This window comes from Parasteatoda tepidariorum, chromosome 1 (assembly GCF_982258835.1).
Source record: "Parasteatoda tepidariorum strain Cologne lab strain chromosome 1, Ptep-v5.0, whole genome shotgun sequence".
In the NCBI taxonomy this organism is placed as follows: Eukaryota; Metazoa; Arthropoda; class Arachnida; order Araneae; family Theridiidae; genus Parasteatoda; species Parasteatoda tepidariorum.
The window spans coordinates 17599990-17620123 of NC_141755.1; the positions used below are offsets into that span (position 1 = coordinate 17599990).

Below are 20134 nucleotides of genomic sequence, written 5' to 3' on the forward strand. Positions count from 1 at the left end.
CTTCTCCTCTAATTAAGTATTAATTTCAAGTTGAAGCAGTTAATTACAGTTTGTTCACCAGGAGTTGGCAATTGGCTCCACCTCCTCGGACGCAGAGTTCATTTCAGCGAGGGTAAAGGAGAAACATATTCACGCTTGAAATTGAGACACCCCTTAATATGCACCAAACGCAAACAGTGAATTCTTTTTCAGTCACTTACTTCGATTTATTATTCGTTATTAAACATTTTGTTACTCTAATTAATTACATTTTAAATTTAAAAACTGCTGCTGTCCCAGCAAAATGTCTCACAAAGGACACACTACTCACTCAAAAGAGAGAAATATTATTCAATATATGAAACTTTAATGTTAAAAAAATGCACATAAAGATTACAAAATAAATATTTTCGTCATAGGATCGCCAAATAGCAACCTTGATTAGGATTGTTCACATCCTTCTCCCAAAAATAACGAAATAGCATCATCAGATATCAAGTGATGAAGGTGGAGCCAAGTGCCAACTCCTGGTGAACGAACTATAGTTCCTCTAATTGTCTTTTTTTTTTAAAACTTGTAAATCTACCAAGCACAAATATTTTACTGCACATGGCACAGATAAATTTGATCATGATGCAGATGAAAAAGAGAGGTTTCCGATACTGGGCAATTAAATGCAAGCAAAGTAAATACAAGCATTAGAACTTAATGAAAATTAACAAGAATGTAGTAAATGCTTTCTCAGGGTTGAAAGCCAATGTCTTGTATTGAACATTAGATTTTAATCATAGAATAAATTGGTAGCTGTTTAAAAAAACACACTTTAATTGTGTCCCATATTTTAGAATATAGAGTGCTAGATACTAAGGGTCATATAGTGTTATCATATCAATTACTCATAAAAACAGTTTCAAGGTGTTCCACAGCAACTTAAAATTAATTTTTTCATCACACCATATAATTAGATTATTGACTGATGAGACATGCAACCTAAAATGCAATTAAAAGTTTTCAGTTTCCCAAATTTTAAAACTGTTTCATAATAAATAATAAAAAAATTGCATTAAAACAGAAGTTCATATTTTTAAAGAACATATCTAAACTAAAACAAAATTATTGTATTTTCATTTGAATACAAATTTTGAACAATATGTTTTTTCATATTTCAAGTTGCTATAGTTAACCTCTACATTTGTTTATCTCATCAGAAAATGAATCTAATTTATAAATACAGCAAAAGACAAAAAGATAAATTAACAATTAAAACATTAAATCAAAATGGAAAAGCACCTAAAACCAAATTTGCTTTATTTAAATTTATTTATTCAAAAAAAAAAAAACAATTAAAGCAGGAAAAAGCAACTACATTTGTTGTATGAATTAAATATGTATAGATTACAGAAATTTTTTTTAAAAGTTACATTTATAACTTTGACTTTTGTGAAACACCCCGATTGAAAATATTAAGTCCATGAAAATACTAATTGAATACACACATTTAGTTTTAAAAAATTAAATGCATAAACAAATTAATAAAATTGAAATTTAAAATCTAAGTTCAGAACTCATACTTGTTTAAATAAAAAATTTTTTTTTTTCTTACCATGTCCGATTTTTTTCTCTAAACATTAAAAGATAAGACCAAAATAATATGACAATATAATCCAAAAATAATATTTTTTAATATGTCTGTAGTAAATAAAAATGCTGGATAAATAAATAAATTAAAATACCTATAACTTAATTATTTGATCAATAAAGAATTCAACTATGTTTTCTAATTGTGAAATATATAGACAAAATAACTGTCAGGAGAATTACAGCAGCAACAGCATACAGTATTATCTTTTGTTGTTTCATCCTGTAAAGTGGAGAGCACAATTATAACTAATAATAACAAAAAAAAGAAACAAAACAAAAGATTTATTCAAATTACTTCTCTTAGTTTTAGGTTAATTAAATACACAAAAAAGCAAGAAAATTGGAAGCATAAAATAATATTTCTAGAATTCAAAATTTGTTAGAGCATATAGCAGCTGGTATTTTATTTTAGCGAGGGTTCAAATAGAATTTGTATGCAAAATTCTGGTAAGCAAAAATGTAATCCATATTTGGGTCTTAATTAAAATACATATTAGTAACAAACACTTCTTAAAGCTATAAATAGTTTGCTTTGCATGAACACCAGCTTTCGCATTCTTAAACATGGAATAAATTTTTTTTTCCTTCCAATTTTAATAAATTTATTGTTAATTTTTGTATTGTTTTCTAGCTTTCATTTCACACTAAATACATAATTTAAGGAAAGTCCTTTTTGCTAATTATGTGCAGTTAAACGCATAAAAAATTTCTTTTTAAATGTCCTCAATCCAAATTTTATCATTTCGTATTTTCAAAAATATGTTTTATTCAGTAAATTAAAGGAAAAAATTTATTTCATTAGAAAATTTTAAAGTTTTTGCTTATGCTTTTCTGAATAGAATACAGACAAAGAAAGTAAATCAATTTAATAATCTAGTCAGTTTTTTTAAAAACAAGTTAACAAGAAATCAAGACCATAACCAAAAATATTTAAATTATTTTGGCTTGATTTTTGGAAAATAAATTGGGTCATTTTAAAGAAGGTAAATAATTAAAATGATTATTCCTTATGAGGTTTAAATGACTCAGAACTAAATTTTTAACAAATCAAAACTTGTTTGTTAAAATGTTTAATAGTAAGATTTTTTTGCTACATCATAATCCAAAATTAACACCAGTAATGTTAAATTGAGTCTAGTATTATAAGTAAGATTGGTATGGCTTAATTGAGAATTATCAAGCATAAGTTACAATAAAAAAATTTAAAACTAGTTTTTTTAAAAAATAAACTTATAAGTGTTTGCTTGCTACTAATGAACTCGCATGCGGATGTAGAATTGTATGTTGTAATGCAATTTTTGAATGGTTTTCCGATATTTTTCCTAAGCAGTGTTTGATTGCTATACATCCATAGAGATGATCAGATACAAACAATAGTGTCTTATCTTTAAAAAAAAAAAAAAAAAACATTGAAAATTAGATTGAACAACATTTAATTTTTTCTTTCTATCTTTTAAAGATATTGGTGAGTTATTTATTGATTTGTGGAAACTGAATTTAGCCATATTTTTTCTTTATATCTTACCTGGAACTATTGAAAATTATACTAAACAACATTTAATTTTAAAGACATTGGTGAGTAACTGATTTGTGGAAACATAATTTAGACATATATTTTTTCATTTATATCTTAACTGAATTCAGTAAACACTAAAAAGATATAAAGTTATATATAATACAAAATAGTTAACATTGTTTTTTTCTTAAATTAACTATGAAAAGCACACAACTGAAAATAAGCCTATTTATCATTAATTTAAAAAAAAAATATTTATCCATATTTCTCACCCTCTAATCATTCCATTAACAATTCTTGAGCTTCTGCTCAAATCATAGTTTGTTTCTTGCATCTAAAAATGGAAATAATAATTAAATAACATAATAAAATGGAAATAATAATTAAATCTAATAAGACAAGAGTGTTGAAGAAAAAAAATAGGAAAAAAAGGGGGAAATTTCCTGGGACAGTATAGGACTGCTCCTGACAATTTTAAATTAGGCATTTTTCAATTATTTATTATTTTTTTTTGTAGAATTTTTTTTAAAAAAATTGGTTGCATAAAATATCCTAAATGGATTTTAAAAATAGATCCATAGTCAAACTTTTATCACATATTTTTTCCATATAATTTAATGCGAATGAATTTTTTTAGACGTCCGGTGGCTGAGTGGTAGAGCTTCGCGCTCCTGTGCCACAGGTCTTGAGTTCGATCCTCGGGCCGGGCAAGGTTGACTCAGCCTTTCATCCCTTCAGTGGGTCGATAAACGAGTACCAAGCATTCTAGGGAACTAAACAATGGGGGTTCCGCGTTCGGCTGACCACCTGACAGGAACATCCGCTCATGCACCCCAGAGCCCAAGGTCAAGAAAACTGCGATGGGCACAGTAGGCCTTGACCCTCTATGGGCTGTCGCGCCGCTGAGTTTAGTTCAGTTTAGTATATTTTTTAACCGTTTTAAATCATTAATTAATCTGTCTTGTGTGCCTCATTATAATTTTAGAAAATCTTCATAATCATTTCAGTTTAGTCATAAAGGGAAAATATTGTAAGTTTCTTTTTTTAAATTTTGTTATAATATTTATTTGAATATTACTCTGGGATAATTGTCTTAGAGTATAATTTTATAGCATAATTTTCACTGGGTCTAAGTTTTGTTCAAATGTTCAACATCAATTTTGCTAAATTTATATAAAGTAAAACATTCTTGCAGTTGCAAGTTATAGGGCAAAGGTGGTCAAGGCTTCGCCAGCGGCATTATGGTTGCAAGTGCACTAATTGACTGCATTTCTCAAGCAAGTTGCTGCCACAGTCAAAGTTTCGGTTTTACATAGTGACAACTCAGTATCTTAACTATTTCGCACTGTTAGATTACATGATAGATTTGTATAAACTAAATTTAGACGGTAAAAAATTCGTTTCATTTAAAGTAACAATAATATTTGATATAGTTACTTCGTATGACTAAAATATAACTTTAAAAGCAACAAAGATGGTCACTTTTCAAACTAAGGTAGTTAAAAATTTTCTTGTATAAAAATTTTCTTTTTTAAAGAAAAAAGTTTACAAATTTTCTAAACTTGCAAAAGAATTTAAAGAAAAAAGTTTTAAAATTCTTTTACACGCAATTTTTATTAAAAAAAAAAAAGATTTTACAAAATAATAATAAAAAAAATTTTTTAGTCCGACAGACCTTTGATAATGAGAATCGTTAACAATCCTTTATTATGATAAGTTCTTTGGCTACTTTCGTTTTCTATCACATCTAACTTAAAACTGTTAGTTACAAACTCATTCCAAATTTAATTTAGTCTCATTCTTAAAATTTCTACAAAACAAGTAATCCATTTCTAGATGCTCAAGATTTTTTAAATTTTTTGATAATTATGTGGAGACAACTGATGGAATAAGACCGGGATAGCCAGGTCGGTATGGTGCTGGGCCCATGTCCGAGAGTTCGAACCCCGTCGGCTGAAGACTCCCCGTGTAGTAAAGTGACTGATGCACGTAAAATACGTCGAGTCGTAAAAGTCCACCATGTTCCCATAACAAATCAATACCTCTGGGGGTACTGGATTGGAGATCGATCGTTCTCTGATTCAGGTCAAAATTATGATCTGTGTATGAATGGGTCCGCCCTATAAGCGGGTGTGATGTATGGTGTGGCAGAAGTCCAATTCTTAGCCATAGATGGCACCACTGGAAAACAAGAACAATTGCACGCCCTCTGCCTAAACAGGCATATGTCAACAACAACAACTGATGGAATGTCAGTCACAACCTGAATTATATAAAACAAATACAAAATAAAATGCTGAAACACCATCCCAAGAAATGATCTCATAAAATTAAACACTAAAACTATAACAAGCATTTTTGATCTCTTATTCAGGCTACTAAAAAGCGGATCTTAGAAACGCACACTATCAATAACAAAATACATAAATGCGAGAATCCAACATGAATTTTACCCCTTTTAAATTGGGGCAATACCTCAAAGAACTGATACTTTTGTAGATAGCAATTGATATAAAGGTGCCAACCTTCCAAACTATCAGATTTACAATAACACAGTTGGAATTTACGAAATTAACATTTGTGCTATTTTAGGGGTACATACTGCTTAATTTTTGTATGTAATATTAATAAAATAAGGCATGAATTTACTATTAAATAAGAAAAACTATTTGACACTTAGATAAAGGTACTAAATTAAAAAATAATACGACACTGATATTTTATATTTCATAATAAAATGTAAAAATTAAATTGGTTTCTTGGATTTTATGTTCTAGTTATTTGGTTAAATTAGAACTAACTCTTATTGCTTTTTAAACAATCTGCATTCAAATTGAACTACTAAAAATTTTTTTAGATTTGAGTTTATGTTCTTTGCATTTCCATACAGAGAGAAGATGAGATTTCTTAGCTTTTTTTTTTTTAATTTCATGTTTCTATAAAATTGTTTTTTGCTTTTAGAATTGTTTAAGTAAAAGAAAAAAAAAATTATTGTTGAAGGTTAGTTGCAAATAACAAAATTTCCTAATTCTTTTTATAACTTTAAGCAGATTTAAAAAAAAATTTCTTAAAAACCATAACTTTCATCACTCAGCCGAATCTGAACTATCAAATCATAATAATGAAGTATAAATTGTAATAGTTGGCATCTCTATTGACAATATACAAATATATAAAAAGCAAAAAACAAAAAGAACACAAATAACTTACTCTTGACTTGGATTTACTTATAGTTTCCCTTTGAGAGCTTAAATCAGTCAGGATCTGAGCTCCCATTTGTTCTATAAAAGATATGTAAAATTAAATGAAAGTTTCAAGACTTAACAGTGAAAAAAACTGTTTTTAATAAAAGCATAAAATACTTATTATACTACTAAATTTTAAATAAACTAAAAGACATCCCAGGAATTACATATTTAAGGAAATTTCTAATTCTTTCCTTTCTAATTAGTATATTTTTTAAAAAATTTCAAGATCATTTTTTGAAGAAAAAAAAATGCATTTATTGATTTAAAAATATGTATTTATGCATATAACCAGAATGAAAGAATGTAGAATTCTTATTTGAATACTTAAATCATACACACACACACACACAAAAAGAAGATAATTATGAATTGCTGTCTAAAAAGAAAAATAAAGGTTATTTTTTAGAGTTAACACATCTATACTGAAGTATTATACATTACCTGCTTCTATAGCTAATTTGTAACCACCCTCTAGTTGTCGTGAAGAACGTTCTAGCCTTTCTGTATTATCAAGAAGACATTGCTTCTAATAAAAAAAATTTTTACTATGATTTAATACACTATAGCAACAGTTAATATAAGTAAGTAAAACATAACAAAAAAGTGCATAATTTTTTTCAAAAGAAGGCCGAAAGAAAAAAAAACTTTCAGGAGCTGCTAATAATTTAAATTTAGTACAACTGACAGTAACTTGATTATTCCTTAGTGGAGGATAAGAACAATATTACTTTGCCTTTGAATGAAAAGACAAAATATACATAATATTTACAAAGTATATTCTGAAATTGAAAAGCATTGCTCTCTTCTTCATTGCTCTCTGTGGCGGAGTGCAAGAAAGATGTTTGTTAGCCCCTGGTTTGGACCATACCACAGACCTTTGGGTCAGCAGCCTGATACACAAACTATTATGGAAAATGGTATATACAATCTCAATCAGGGTGAGCTAAGAAGCTTTATATAGTTATAGCCTAACATTGCTTTCTTTAGAACAATTAAGTAATAGCTGATTTTTTATCTTTCCCAGTGAAAAACTGAACTTAAGTTCTGAATTTCCAAATCTGTTCCAAAACTTTGAAATAAATTTGTTTTGAGCATGTTTTAATCAAATAAAATTCCCTTTAAAAAAAAAAACATCAGCATTGAAATCTAAGAAGATTTAAATCTTCTGACAACTTGAATTAATATCTCTACATTTTAGAATTTTAATTTTTGTGTACTTTCAAAGTTTATTATCAGTTTTGAAGTCATGAAATTTATTATCGTAATTTACAAATGTTCCTGATTAATTTGTAGCTGCAAGGTGAGAGACTGTACAGGCCTCATTTGGCCTCTGAGCCACAGGTTATGCACTTATATTATGCAATAAGTTTCTGAACTCAACATAGTTAATCATTTTCAAAATGGAAAGATTTTATGACAAATCCAAAGAAATTAAAGAAAAATACTTGATGTAAAACAAAAGTATCAAGGTCACTTCTCAAAATGAAAGTAGTTATTTTACAAATCACAATAACAAGTAAAGTCAAAACATAAACAAGTATTATCATCCTAGCAAAAAATATAATCAGCTTAGTAATTAATGATTCTTGTAATTTAAAAATTACTCTATTGTATGTACAGAGTATACTTTTATTAACAAATAAACTCTAATAAAGTGTTCACAGACACCTGCGTAGTTATTTGAACAAAATCAATAAATAAATTTTAGTAAAGACTGTTTACAAATAAAACCAATAGTTCAACATCAATTGTCATTACGAATTTTTAACAAAATAATAAGATAAGCTTGGAACGATTTTGAACTTTCTCAAAACATAGATTTGTAAATAAATTAAAAAATTATTAAATGAAATTTATTTATAAGAGGATATAACTATTTAACGATTATAAGCACAATTTACAAAGATTATTTTAATCATTATAGTGAAAGACTAGATAATCACGGTAACTTAAAGATAAAGTAGTGTTCAGTAAATAATAAAATGAGCAAAATTAATAAATAAATAAATTCTTTTTTTAAAATTTTATTCAGATTATTTATTTATCTACTCAGTTCATCATCATATATATATATGTGCACACACATAGATTATGTAAATGAAACTAATGAACTAAAATTACCTGGTCATCCCTCACATAGTCTCCTTCAAATAACTCATCTCTTACAGCATTTTCATCTCTTGGATTAAGGCGAGCTTTCTGCTGACATAAATATGCAATTGGGATTAATATAATAAATCACAAATATAAATAAAAAAAAAAATGCTAAAATCACTTATTTTTTCTGTGAAAAACAATTTCCAATGAGCTATTATAAAATTTTTAGTCATAGCAGAATAATTGTATTATTAGCTTCATACCTAAATAATCATGTGTACAATACTAAGAGGGCATGAAATTTACAAATTAGTTTTAAATCTTTTACTTTAGATTTTATTTCGATTAAATATAAAAAGTGTTTCAGTCATACTTTTATTTAGTGTTGTTTATTTCCTTTTGTCATATAACAAATTCTTCTATGAACAGAGAAAATGGAGGAAAAAAAATGACAATAATAATGCGTTTTAGAATTAATTCTTTAGTTTAAAAGGAATAATTGTGTGTTTCATTCATGGATTTTTTTATACATAGAAATCAATTTAATAATAAGAAAAATGGTGATAACTAAGAATAAAGTAAATCGTAATTTACTTGCCAAAATATACTTTCATTTTATACATAAAAAAAAACCCAAACAATTACGAAGAACTTCATAAATTCAATAAAAAAATAATAAAAGAGAATAATAAACTCCTCAATTTAATTAGCAGTCAAGTTTTTTGCTGTAGTATTGCTAAAAACATTATGGACAAAGTTTTGTTATTCTGTCAATAAAAAAAACCTATTGACATCTTATCGGTTCTAGTATAAGAGTGGAAACTCTTAAGATAATTCTCTGTGGTTTAAATTAGGGCGACCTCACTGTAATAATACAACTTTTAAATTGTGGTCAATGACAAATTTTGGGTGGAATTATTGTTTGCTCACCCACAACCGATAACTCAATGGAAATTGAGAACCAATATTTAAAATGATCTATATTCAAGTAGAGAAAAGTTCACTGTACATAATACATTTGTATGTATTCCTGCAATTATGAATTACAAGATAACAATAATCATAGCAACAAAAAAAGTTTTTATTCACAAGTATAATAATAATTACTTAAATGACAAGATTAATCTTCATTGAAGTTACTATGAACTCAATAACTATTGTTTGATTTCATCACACATTTTGCATTTAAACAAAATATAGAAAAACTAGTTACTTAGTGTGGGGATGAGCTTTCGAAGGCCAAACCTCATCTATCAAAAGGTACCTCAAGATAGAATCGAGTTAACAGGACTTATATACCAGTGAATTGATGTTTAATAATCATAGTGGTAGTTACCCCACCATCAGAAGTTTATCAGGGATAGATTTCAATGAATGGAAACCACTAGTTGCTGTATGTGCGTAAGACTGGGAGAGCTGCATTAAGTTCACCGGATTTTGAGCGCTTGTGGTGAATGCTGTATTAACAGAGATGCCAACTGCTCCGGACGAGCAAAAATAATTAAAAATACGGTAAATGACAACAAAGTAAATTTTGCAAATATTTGACTATTTTGGCTTGCTTTTTAAAAGGTATAGCATGACATGAATACTTTTAAGTGGTGAATTGTACAAGCTAACGAATTATTTAGAAATAGTGGTGGATAAAAATCTACTTAATTGAATTTTTTAAACCAAGAATCACAATTGATAATCTACCTCTTTAAAATATATATTTGCTGTCCGGAGCAAGTTGGCATCTCTGTATTAAGTGCACCTAGTTTTAAGGGCTTGTCTTGAGAACTATATTAAGTTTATGGTTGTGTGTATTCTTCTGAGTTATTAGCAGTTGAGCGTGTGCAGGAATCCATTATGCGTAAATGAGACTGAGAAGCAACAGTGCTAGAAGGACTATGAAACAGTCTCTAATAACAAGCCGACAATTCAATGTGGATAATCAATCAAAGTAGGCGTACCTAAGCGAAGAAGTGAGCGTTACTTTCAATGTAGGTCATATCACATCTGCAGATCATCAATGAAGCATACGAGCTTTCAGCAATGTCAACCCTCATCTATCAAAAGGTACCTCAAGATAAAATCGAGTTAACATGGCTTATATACTAGTGAATTAATGTTAAATAATCATAGTGGTAGTTACGCCACACTTTGCAAAAAAAAAAAAAAATCTTTTGCTGTTGAGTGAGTTAACATCATAAAAGGGGGTTTGCATTTCAATTTATGCTAAAACTATTTTGCTGCAAAGTATTATGATGATGGTCAGCTATTTATAAACATCTCTGCAGATTATTAGTAAATTTTAAAGATAAAAGCAGGATAGTAGTGTGCGTCAGGGGACTTTAAGTGCAGTTTTACCCAGGGGAACAGTGCTTGCAGAGTTTAAACTGAGATGTAAAGAAATTATTAAGGAAACATCAATTCAGGAAGTATCATTTTGAAACAAAACACAATTTTTAGTTTTCAGAATATCATTGACTAAATTTGCAAAAATGAAAAAGTAGTAACACTAGTATTTTACAAGTTTCTAGAGTTTTTCAGAAATCTATACATATAGGAAAATAGCAAGATATTATAGATTTATTCGTTTTAGTGTATTTCCTACAATCAAATTTTCTTGATACATGATTATTATGAGCTTTTATCAGCACATCTTAATAATCGTAATTAATAAATGCAGGGGTGATTGTGAGCCCGTCAAAATTCCGGAAAATTTCTTGAGTTAAAAAAAAAAAAAAAAACAGTTTAAATTGAAAAATCAGAACAAAATTTAAACAAGATTTTTTTTCTTTTTCTCAATATTTCTTAGTTTACTTAAAATATATTAAAAATTTTACACATACCTATACCATTTACACATACCTATGATGATCTGGAGAAGTAATTAAAATTTACAAATATGTCTTTCTTTCTTGAGTTTATGATTATAATAACTACTTACTGATAAAAAATTAATATTAATCATGAATATAAGCTTATAAAGTATCTGGCTCTCCCTTACAAACAAATAAAATGAACTGTGTTTTTAAGTTCCACCTTTGAAAATTTGATTTCCGGAAACTTCTGTGATCAATGATTTTTTTTAAATGTCTGGACCTTCGATTTCCAGAAACTTCCGGATCACTATTAGCGGAAAATCCAGATTTCTTCCTGAGCACGTAAATGGTGCAAGTTAAAATGAGGAAAATTCTTCAAAAATGTTAAAAATAATAAAAATGATGTATTGCTTAAAATTATGTTTTGTGCTTAATTTATATTTGTTATTAAACATTAGTAAATTTTTGATATAATGATATTGATATCATGGGAAAAAACTTAAACTCTTAGTCATACCTTTAATTTTGATTACAAAAAAAGTATTTTTAAGACACACAGATAAATAAAATTTATTATAAGGTTACTTGCCCTGCATAAAAGCTTGACAATTATTGCTTTAACAAAAAGCTATATATAAATAAAAATGATTTGGTTAAAAATTTGAGGAAACATATTTTTCTTTTGTTATTTATAAATTATGAAAAAAAAATATTATAAAGATTTTACCAATTCTTTATCTAACAGTGAGAGTTCAGCAACATAACTCTTTAATCGAATTTCATACTTTTGGCGAGAAGGTGGTGGCATACCTTTTACTTCTAAATCCATTTGTTCAAGCTACATAAATATAAAAATTTAATTAGTTTATGCATCAGTATTTTTAAAAAGCATATTGATTTTTAACATATCAGATACATATTTTTTTTTGAAATTTTAATTGCAATATTGATAACTATGAGAAGTAGTTCTCACGAAGTAAATTTTTTTTCTATGTTTCCAGATTAGATACTTCAAAAATACAGTACTATATCACACAACATTGTATAAAAATATTTTGATTCACAATAACAATTTTTCCTAGTCAAAGGAAAATGATTACATTCAAAATTGCGGATATTGACTATAGCACAACTACTATACTACTAGAGGCAAAAACTGGGAATCGAAAATTTTTTGATCCTCCAGCAATTAAACTGTACATGCAAGCTTTAAGGTTTTAGATTTTAACTATAAAAAAGTTCAAAAAAAAAAAATAATAGCATAATCATTAGCTCACACAGAAAATGCAAATATAATTCACAGTTAAGTTATTTGCTCAATCTTAAGAAAAGAATTGAATCTATTAAATCCTCTTCATTTTTGGTCTTATATCATAACAAATGCATTTTTATGTTGATAATAATCTTTCTACAGCAAGTAGGGCTAATGAGCAATGTAGCTACAATGTAGCAGGCCTCTGATAAAACTGCTGGTGCCTTGGAACATGGGAAGTTCCAATATCAGCCAAAGCTCTGGCTCCCTGGAGGCAACTAACTCCTTAATGAATTCATGTAAATTTAATTTTATATGTGTATAGATTTAGATACACACACATAACAATGGAATATATACACACACATAAACAATGGAAAAAAGTAATATGTCTTATATGATAAGTAATTCAATTTTAAAATAAATTTTAGCAATAAAAAAATTAAATAATTTCTTGTTTAAAATAAATACAAGTTCAGTACTTTAATTAACACAAAAAAGTTTCAGATGTTTAATGAAGGATATACTTTCATTTTAAAGCATTTGTATAGAATGATTTACAAAAGATGTGACAAATATTAAATATTATTTTTTGAAAAAAAAAAAAGCACTTTCTAAGCTCAAAAATTGAGTAACAGAATTACAAACAATAAACAGTTAAAAATGCATGTATTCCTCCACTTTTTGAATAATGCTAGTCACAATGATCCCCCCTATAGCAATAATGTATTAAAATATAAATATTTTAAACATGAAGGGGAAATTCATTGTGCTAACTGTCGAAAAAGGATCGTAAAAAAAAAGGATTTACAAAGAAATGAAGAGTGTAAAGAGCAATCTTTTAAATGCTCAATTCAAAACTCTTGTGTGTAAAGATTGTATTATAAATATCAGGATTTTCAAAACCATATAAAAAAAAGTAACAACAACTGCTAGAAAAATAATAAAATCAATTGTATTTATGGTGAAAACAACATAAATAAAGTGTACTAATAAGAAATAACTCAAATGCACAATTCAAGTATCGTAATAATATATTAAAAATATCAATTTTTGAAACCATGAGGTTGCAATGAGAGCATAAAATTGATTATAAAGTCACTAGCATTTACGATAAAATCAACACAAATAAAGCAAGTAAAAATTTATTATTTAAATGCGTGATTCTAAATTTGAATGTTGTAATAACAGTCTATAAAAAATATCAAGACTTTCAAAATTATTTGAAAATGCATAGAAATTAATCTATAGAAATAACCATCGGAAAAAGCGATAGCAGGATGACTTGGATTTATGATTTAATGATTGAAACAAATTAGAGAAGTAAAAAAAAGATTTTACAACCGTATAATTAAAATATTTTGGATTATTTTTTGCATTTTTCTAAAAATAGTAAAAATGCATGTTTTAAATATGTTCAGGAACATTGCAAACATAGACAGCTGACAGGCTGCAGGTTTTTATTCAAAGTATATATTTGTATTGTAAATGATAAGTATAAATACACAGAGAAATTTTTTATAAAACACTGTGACTAGACTTATTTATACCAGTTCATGTGCTTCTTCCATCTGTCGAACTACTTGACTGATAAGCATTTTCTTTTCAACTGAAAGGGAAATAATACAAAATTAAAAAACTGTTAAATGAAATTACCACAACAAACATTCTTAAAAAAATCATAGTAAAATGTGATCAAACAGTCAGCTGAATTGTTAGGTGACCAGCTGCTTAATTAAAAAAAACAAACAGGTGAAGCGTTATGAATGATAGATTTTTTACTCTTTCAAAAAAGATAAACTAACAAACAGAAAGAAGTAGGAGTTCGCTATTGCGTCATTAAATGTAAGAAACGTGTGCGATCAATAGCAAACTGCCACATGTTTTTTTTAATTTATTGAATGTAATATGGAAAAAATTTATCTGATTCCATGTTTTTTTCATCAGCTGTTTTTTGTACAATATTGTAATCGCAGAATGCTATTTTTATTTAATTATATTTAATAAATGAAGTTAATTTTTTTGATTTGCCTTCATTATTATGCCTGGTGACATCAATGTCTGTTATCCATCCTTGATTATTATGCCTAGAGTTATTAAAGCATTGAAGCCCTGGCAACTGCATGCTTCAATAAAGGTTAAGGGTCCTTTTGTTTCACTCTGGTGGTACAATCAGTTAAGGCGTCACTCACACCACTAGCTGGAGGACTGAGGTAGTGAATTCGAACTCAGCAGACGACAAAACAACTGCCGTGTACACGCAGCAAAAAGTGCACATTAAATCTGTCGTGGTTGAAAGTCCTCTCATTGGTTGTGACGTGGAGTGGAACCAGCTCAGGCGCTGTTTGCGCCATCTGACCGGGGTCAAAATTACGTTACATTCCTAAAATGAAGATCAAAAGTTAGAGCAACTAAAAAGGTGCCTGGTCATAGTTGGGTGATGTGAGCCTTTTTGTTTCAGAAGAAAGAATGCTGACCTAAGTCACAAAATTCGAACCTGCTTGACTTGAAAAGAAAATACTTTAGAGGGACTGACAGAGTTCCCAAAACTTAATGCTTTTAATTACGCATCATGGACGGTAAAGTTGTCTTGCTAGATCCCGTGTGTTAGGGTTTTGGTGCTGGTCCAGAAAAGGAGTTACCCACCGATGCAAAAGACGAGGCAGAAAGAAGCTATACACAATGATATATTTGTCTGTGGAAAGACATTCATTCTTCTCATTTAAAATACAACATATAGTCAAGAGGCTTGGATAATATTAAAAAATAATTTTGAACCAAGTGGCTGCAGCTCTAAAGGGTAAGGCTAGAAAATTTACTTGACAGCCACTTTTTTTTTTAATTATTTCCACTGGCTACTTTTTGCATTAAAATATCTTAATGATTTTTGCTTCTGAATAGTTATAAAAAAGATTTATTTATAACTTAAAAATTTTATTAATATCATAAGATATTATCATAAAATATACTATGCATGTTATTATTATATAGCATATCATGTTTTAAGGGAAAAAATAATTAAAAAGAAAAAGGTAAAAGAATATATAATAGGTTCAATTTCAGACTTGTTTTTCTCTTAATTTTAAACTTCTGTATCAGAATGAAATAAAACTAATTCTGGATAATTAAGCCTCTTGATTAGACATAAAATATTAAGGTTAGAATTTCTGCAGCTGCAGCTTTATTCATCTCTGTATTCTTTCAGTGTTCATTCTTCATTATTCTTTTTTTTTACCTTTTGCATTTGATGTGCCCTTTTCATTTTCTATATTTTCAGATAAATATCCTTCAAACATTGCCAATTTTTAAATTTTTTTTTTATTGTTAAACTTTTTCTGAGTGAATGATTTTAGACAATTTTTGTCACTTCCCTTCTTGCTACATTGTCTATTAGTACAGGTGCACCGAAAACGAAATACTACACCTGCCTTTTTGTACCAGTTCCATCTTTCGGCAAAGAAACAAAATCAAACATCAGCCTACTCTTTGAAGAGTTTCTTAATGTAAATAATTAATTCTACTTTATGGCGTCAATACTAATATCTAAATAAAAATTTGCATTTACTACAAAAAAAAATAAACAATCCATTTATTATTACAGAGAGATTCAGATTTCAATATCTGTTGCATCAAGCACAATCGCCACGGCGTCAAACGGATCTTTTAAACTAGTTATTTAAAAAAAAAACAAAAAAACATGTAGAGGCTAGTACTGCGGGGATATTTCTGTATCATATCTGTCGCATAAACTGCAATTGCCAAGGTGCTAAACAGATTTTAAACTTGCAATTTTGGTTAAAAAAAATCATGTAGATGCTTGCCCGGGGGTCGCTACGAGTTATACCTTTCAAGTTGGTCCCTTTGTGCGATGTTTTTTTAAAAAGTTCCTCGCAGGTTGCTGTCCCGAAGCTGCCAAGACTTGGCAATTATTCTGCCACAGATCACAGTACGGAAATTTCCCCAGTACAGCAGTGAATACAAGGGAGAGAATAATCGCCAAGTCTAGGTAACTGCCGTACAGAGGCCTGCAAGAAACGAAAAAATACATCACATACATACATCTCAAAAGGTATAACTCGTAGGCACCCCGTAAGACATCAATATTTTTTTTTTTAAAAAATGCGCAAATTTAAAATCTATTTGGTACCTTGGGGATTGTAGGTGGCGTGACAAACAGGGTGACAGATCACCCTTCGAATTCTTCCCCTTCTGTGAATTTTTTCTGATTTTTGTTTATTAATTTTTTATTTTCTTGCAAGCCGCAGCAAGGAAATCGCTAAGACTTGGCGATTATTCTGCCGTAGATCATGATACGGTAATCTTTCCATTAATACGATAGCACATCGGACGCATAATATATGATTATTGATAAATATTTAACTAAATTAAGTAGAACCAAAAAATATAAGGCATACTAATAAAATACAGAAGGATGTACATCAAACTATCTAAGACAGATGAACGACTCTCTACACTTCTCTGATTGTTAAATTCACTTATAAAAATTAGTAAGTTGTTAAATAACACAATGTTTATTCTTTTTATGTTCAATAATATAGACACGAGAGGAGCTAAAAACTAAAACATTTAAAAACTTTAACAGTCAACTAAAACAGCCATACGCATAAAATTACTACTACAATTCTTACCCCCAATTACACTGGGAATGCGACTTGTTTTGGACGTAATTTCAGCAGATAAAGACGCATATTGTTGCTCAAATGAATCCATTAAAGACGCCATTTTAAGGCTGGAAAACGAAACTCGTATGGGTTTTGTTTATTTTGATGCCATTAAAGGTAAAAATTTCAAATCAAATTAAATAAAATATGTGACCAAAGTAGCCGAGCGGCAGCAGACTTATTTGTGTAAAGTAAGGGGGGCTATTCCAGCTGCTATATTTTTGATTGCTGATGGGAGAACTTGATTGGTGAGTTCGTCGCGCAAAGTTCTCTTTTTTCCTTGATGGTGATCAGTGAATAAATTGAATACAGTGAGAATGGCCTTAAAATATACAATAATAGGAGCATTTCCTTTGGATGTGATTTTCTCGCTTGCTAATGAGAAATGAATTGGTGAGAAATATTTACCTCTGAAAAACTCAACTGACCAATCAGGCTCCTGTCCATATGCGATATTTTCGCCTGCGAAAAAAAAAAATCGCATGGCATGAAGAGCGTATGGATGGTGTTTTCTACACTAGGGAACGCTGCAAGCTCGGGACTGCTAAATTTCCGGGTCACTGTTTAAGTTGCAATTTAAAGCCATTTGGCATCATTGTGTTTTGAGATTCTTGCAAACAATGTATTTGATTACTTATTACTTATGCTTACAATGCTAACAATACTTGTGTTTACAATACTAAAAGTGTTAACACTAACGTAAGATGGTTCACAGCTTGCAACACGAACAAACAGTAATAAACAAATGGAAAGAGGCCAAATCAAGACTGCAAAAAAAGCGAGTTATTCAAAATCTAGCAACCATGTCACCTTTTTTAATAATAAATAACAAAATAACTAAAACACATTTTCACTCCAAACTCCCCAGAATTACATAATAACATTAATATCTTATGAAAGACGGCAGATTTGAGCTCAGAAATTATCTAATTTATTTCTTTTATTGAAAACAAAATTATCCGTTTGAAAACATCGCCTATCAGAATAACATGTAGTAAGCAGCTGCAAACTTTTTAACCGGAACTAGAGTAGGTCCCGAGCTCGAGATTGTTATTGTTTACATTTCTATTGAAAACACCATCCATTATAAAAGTCTGTAGGTGGGTATTATTGACGATGGTCTGGGAAGCATCCCTCAGGATGAACCGCAGACCTGCCATCACACTTTTGATTTTCTGCAGTTACGGTGGCTCACACTATTTGCTAGACGCTATTTTTTAAATTAATTATTAAGTAATAAAAAACTATATTTCATACGAAATAGAATTTCTTGGTGATATTAAATATAGCTCGTCTATCAAATCTTATCTAAAAATTTATCCTTGAAGCAAATCAGTATATAAATTTCGTGTTCAAAACATACTGTAAATTGTTTGTTGCTATGAAGTAAAAATAAATTAAACCGATACTAAAACTTTTAAAATTAACGAAAAGTGTCTTTAAAAATAATTATATTAAGTTGATAAAAAAATATTGAACTAAAAGAAAATATATGTGCTGCATAAAAATAAAAATTAAAGAACTTCTAATTCGAATAATAAACTCACTATAATACGTAAATTTTGTGTCATTGAAATATATAAGTTCGAATTCTAACAATTAATTTTAAATGGTTTTTAAGACGCCTCTTACACAAAAGTGGTAAAAAAAATTATCTTGTTAAATTACATCTCACTAATAAGTACAGGAAGTATGACGGACAAAATTAACTTTTATTAATTTAAAAAAAAAAAAAAAAAAAAAATCACACACATGCAGTTTTGGAGCACAGAAAAACATAGCTGCAGAGGTGAAATGATCACACTGGAAAAATCTTTATTGATGAGCTTAATATTTAATTGCAATTTTACGTGTTTTTTCGTGCATTTTTCTCACTTTCTATTTTAAACGACAGCTATTCAATTTTAAGTAGAAAGACTTGCTTTATGATCGAGATATTAATTTTATAAGCTCAACTTTCTTTCTTAAAATTTCAACCAAAGAAAAGGCAAGAAAAAAGATTCCCATTATATCGCAAAGGATTGTCATATTTTTTATTTTTCTACTTATTTAGGTTAATATATAAAGACATTTCATTTGATAATTATTATACAAACCATATTACCAAAAACAAATAAAGGAAATGTTTAAAAAACAAAAGTATAGAGAGTAGAAATTCAAAAAAATTATCACATATCTTTTTTAAAAAAAAATGTTAAAAACCTTATTTTAAGTTAGAAATGTTAAAAAAATTTATCTTTTTATAATCATTTACTGGATAACATTGATGCTCTTGAAAAATTTATCATGGTATCAAAATCAGATGGATGAATTTTTAGGTTTTATAGATTTATAAATTATTCATAGCACATTCTTCACGTTTAACATAAATTTATTAACAATAGTTTTACAGGTAATAAAATGATGAAAAGTCATTTAGCAATTTTTTAATTATTTTTCTCGCTAAGACGAAAGCAATTTAGTTCAAAAATTCTATGGCTATACTTATTGTTGTACTGTTACTTTTTGCATACTTACATACGATGGTGAAATTCTAAAAGTATTTTTGATGCTTTTTAATGAAATCAGCTCTCACATTCTTCTATTTTTTAGTCAACAATGGAAACAATAACAGGGTCTACTATCAAAACTAGCTATTTTGCCTACGTGGAAGTACTTTGATTTCAATTTTAATCAAGAGATATTATGACAAAGTCAAAGTTCACTATGCATTTAATTTTATAATAATTTAAAATCAATCAGGCAGCCACTAAATCCCACAAAACACCATAAGTAGAAGTTTGGGACATTTTTGCAAAGAAAGCATCAGGAATATTAAAATTATTTCTATTTCTGTCATGAGATAAGATAAAAAAAACTCAGCCCAATGCTTCATTACGTGTTGTACTACTTCCTCACGCACCACTCGA

General features: G+C 28.6%; 1 protein-coding gene across 2 annotated transcripts; it reads right to left on the reverse strand.

Moving 5' to 3' along the window:
• Positions 1 to 782: 782 nt before the first annotated feature.
• On the reverse strand, positions 783 to 17350 carry Vti1a (Vesicle transport through interaction with t-SNAREs 1a). Of its 2 annotated transcripts, none has more exons than XM_087159835.1 (8): positions 17193 to 17350; positions 14094 to 14152; positions 12019 to 12129; positions 8506 to 8583; positions 6826 to 6910; positions 6347 to 6417; positions 3409 to 3470; positions 783 to 1840 (listed from the first exon to the last, which is right to left on the reverse strand). In XM_087159835.1, exons 1-8 carry the CDS (start codon positions 17284 to 17286, stop codon positions 1744 to 1746), a joined length of 657 nt encoding a protein of 218 aa, XP_087015961.1. In that variant the 5' UTR covers positions 17287 to 17350; the 3' UTR covers positions 783 to 1743. The 2 variants fall into 2 exon arrangements, with proteins under 2 accessions (XP_087015961.1, XP_087015958.1); XM_087159832.1 differs by having other exon boundaries at positions 8506 to 8586.
• Positions 17351 to 20134: the final 2784 nt, after the last annotated feature.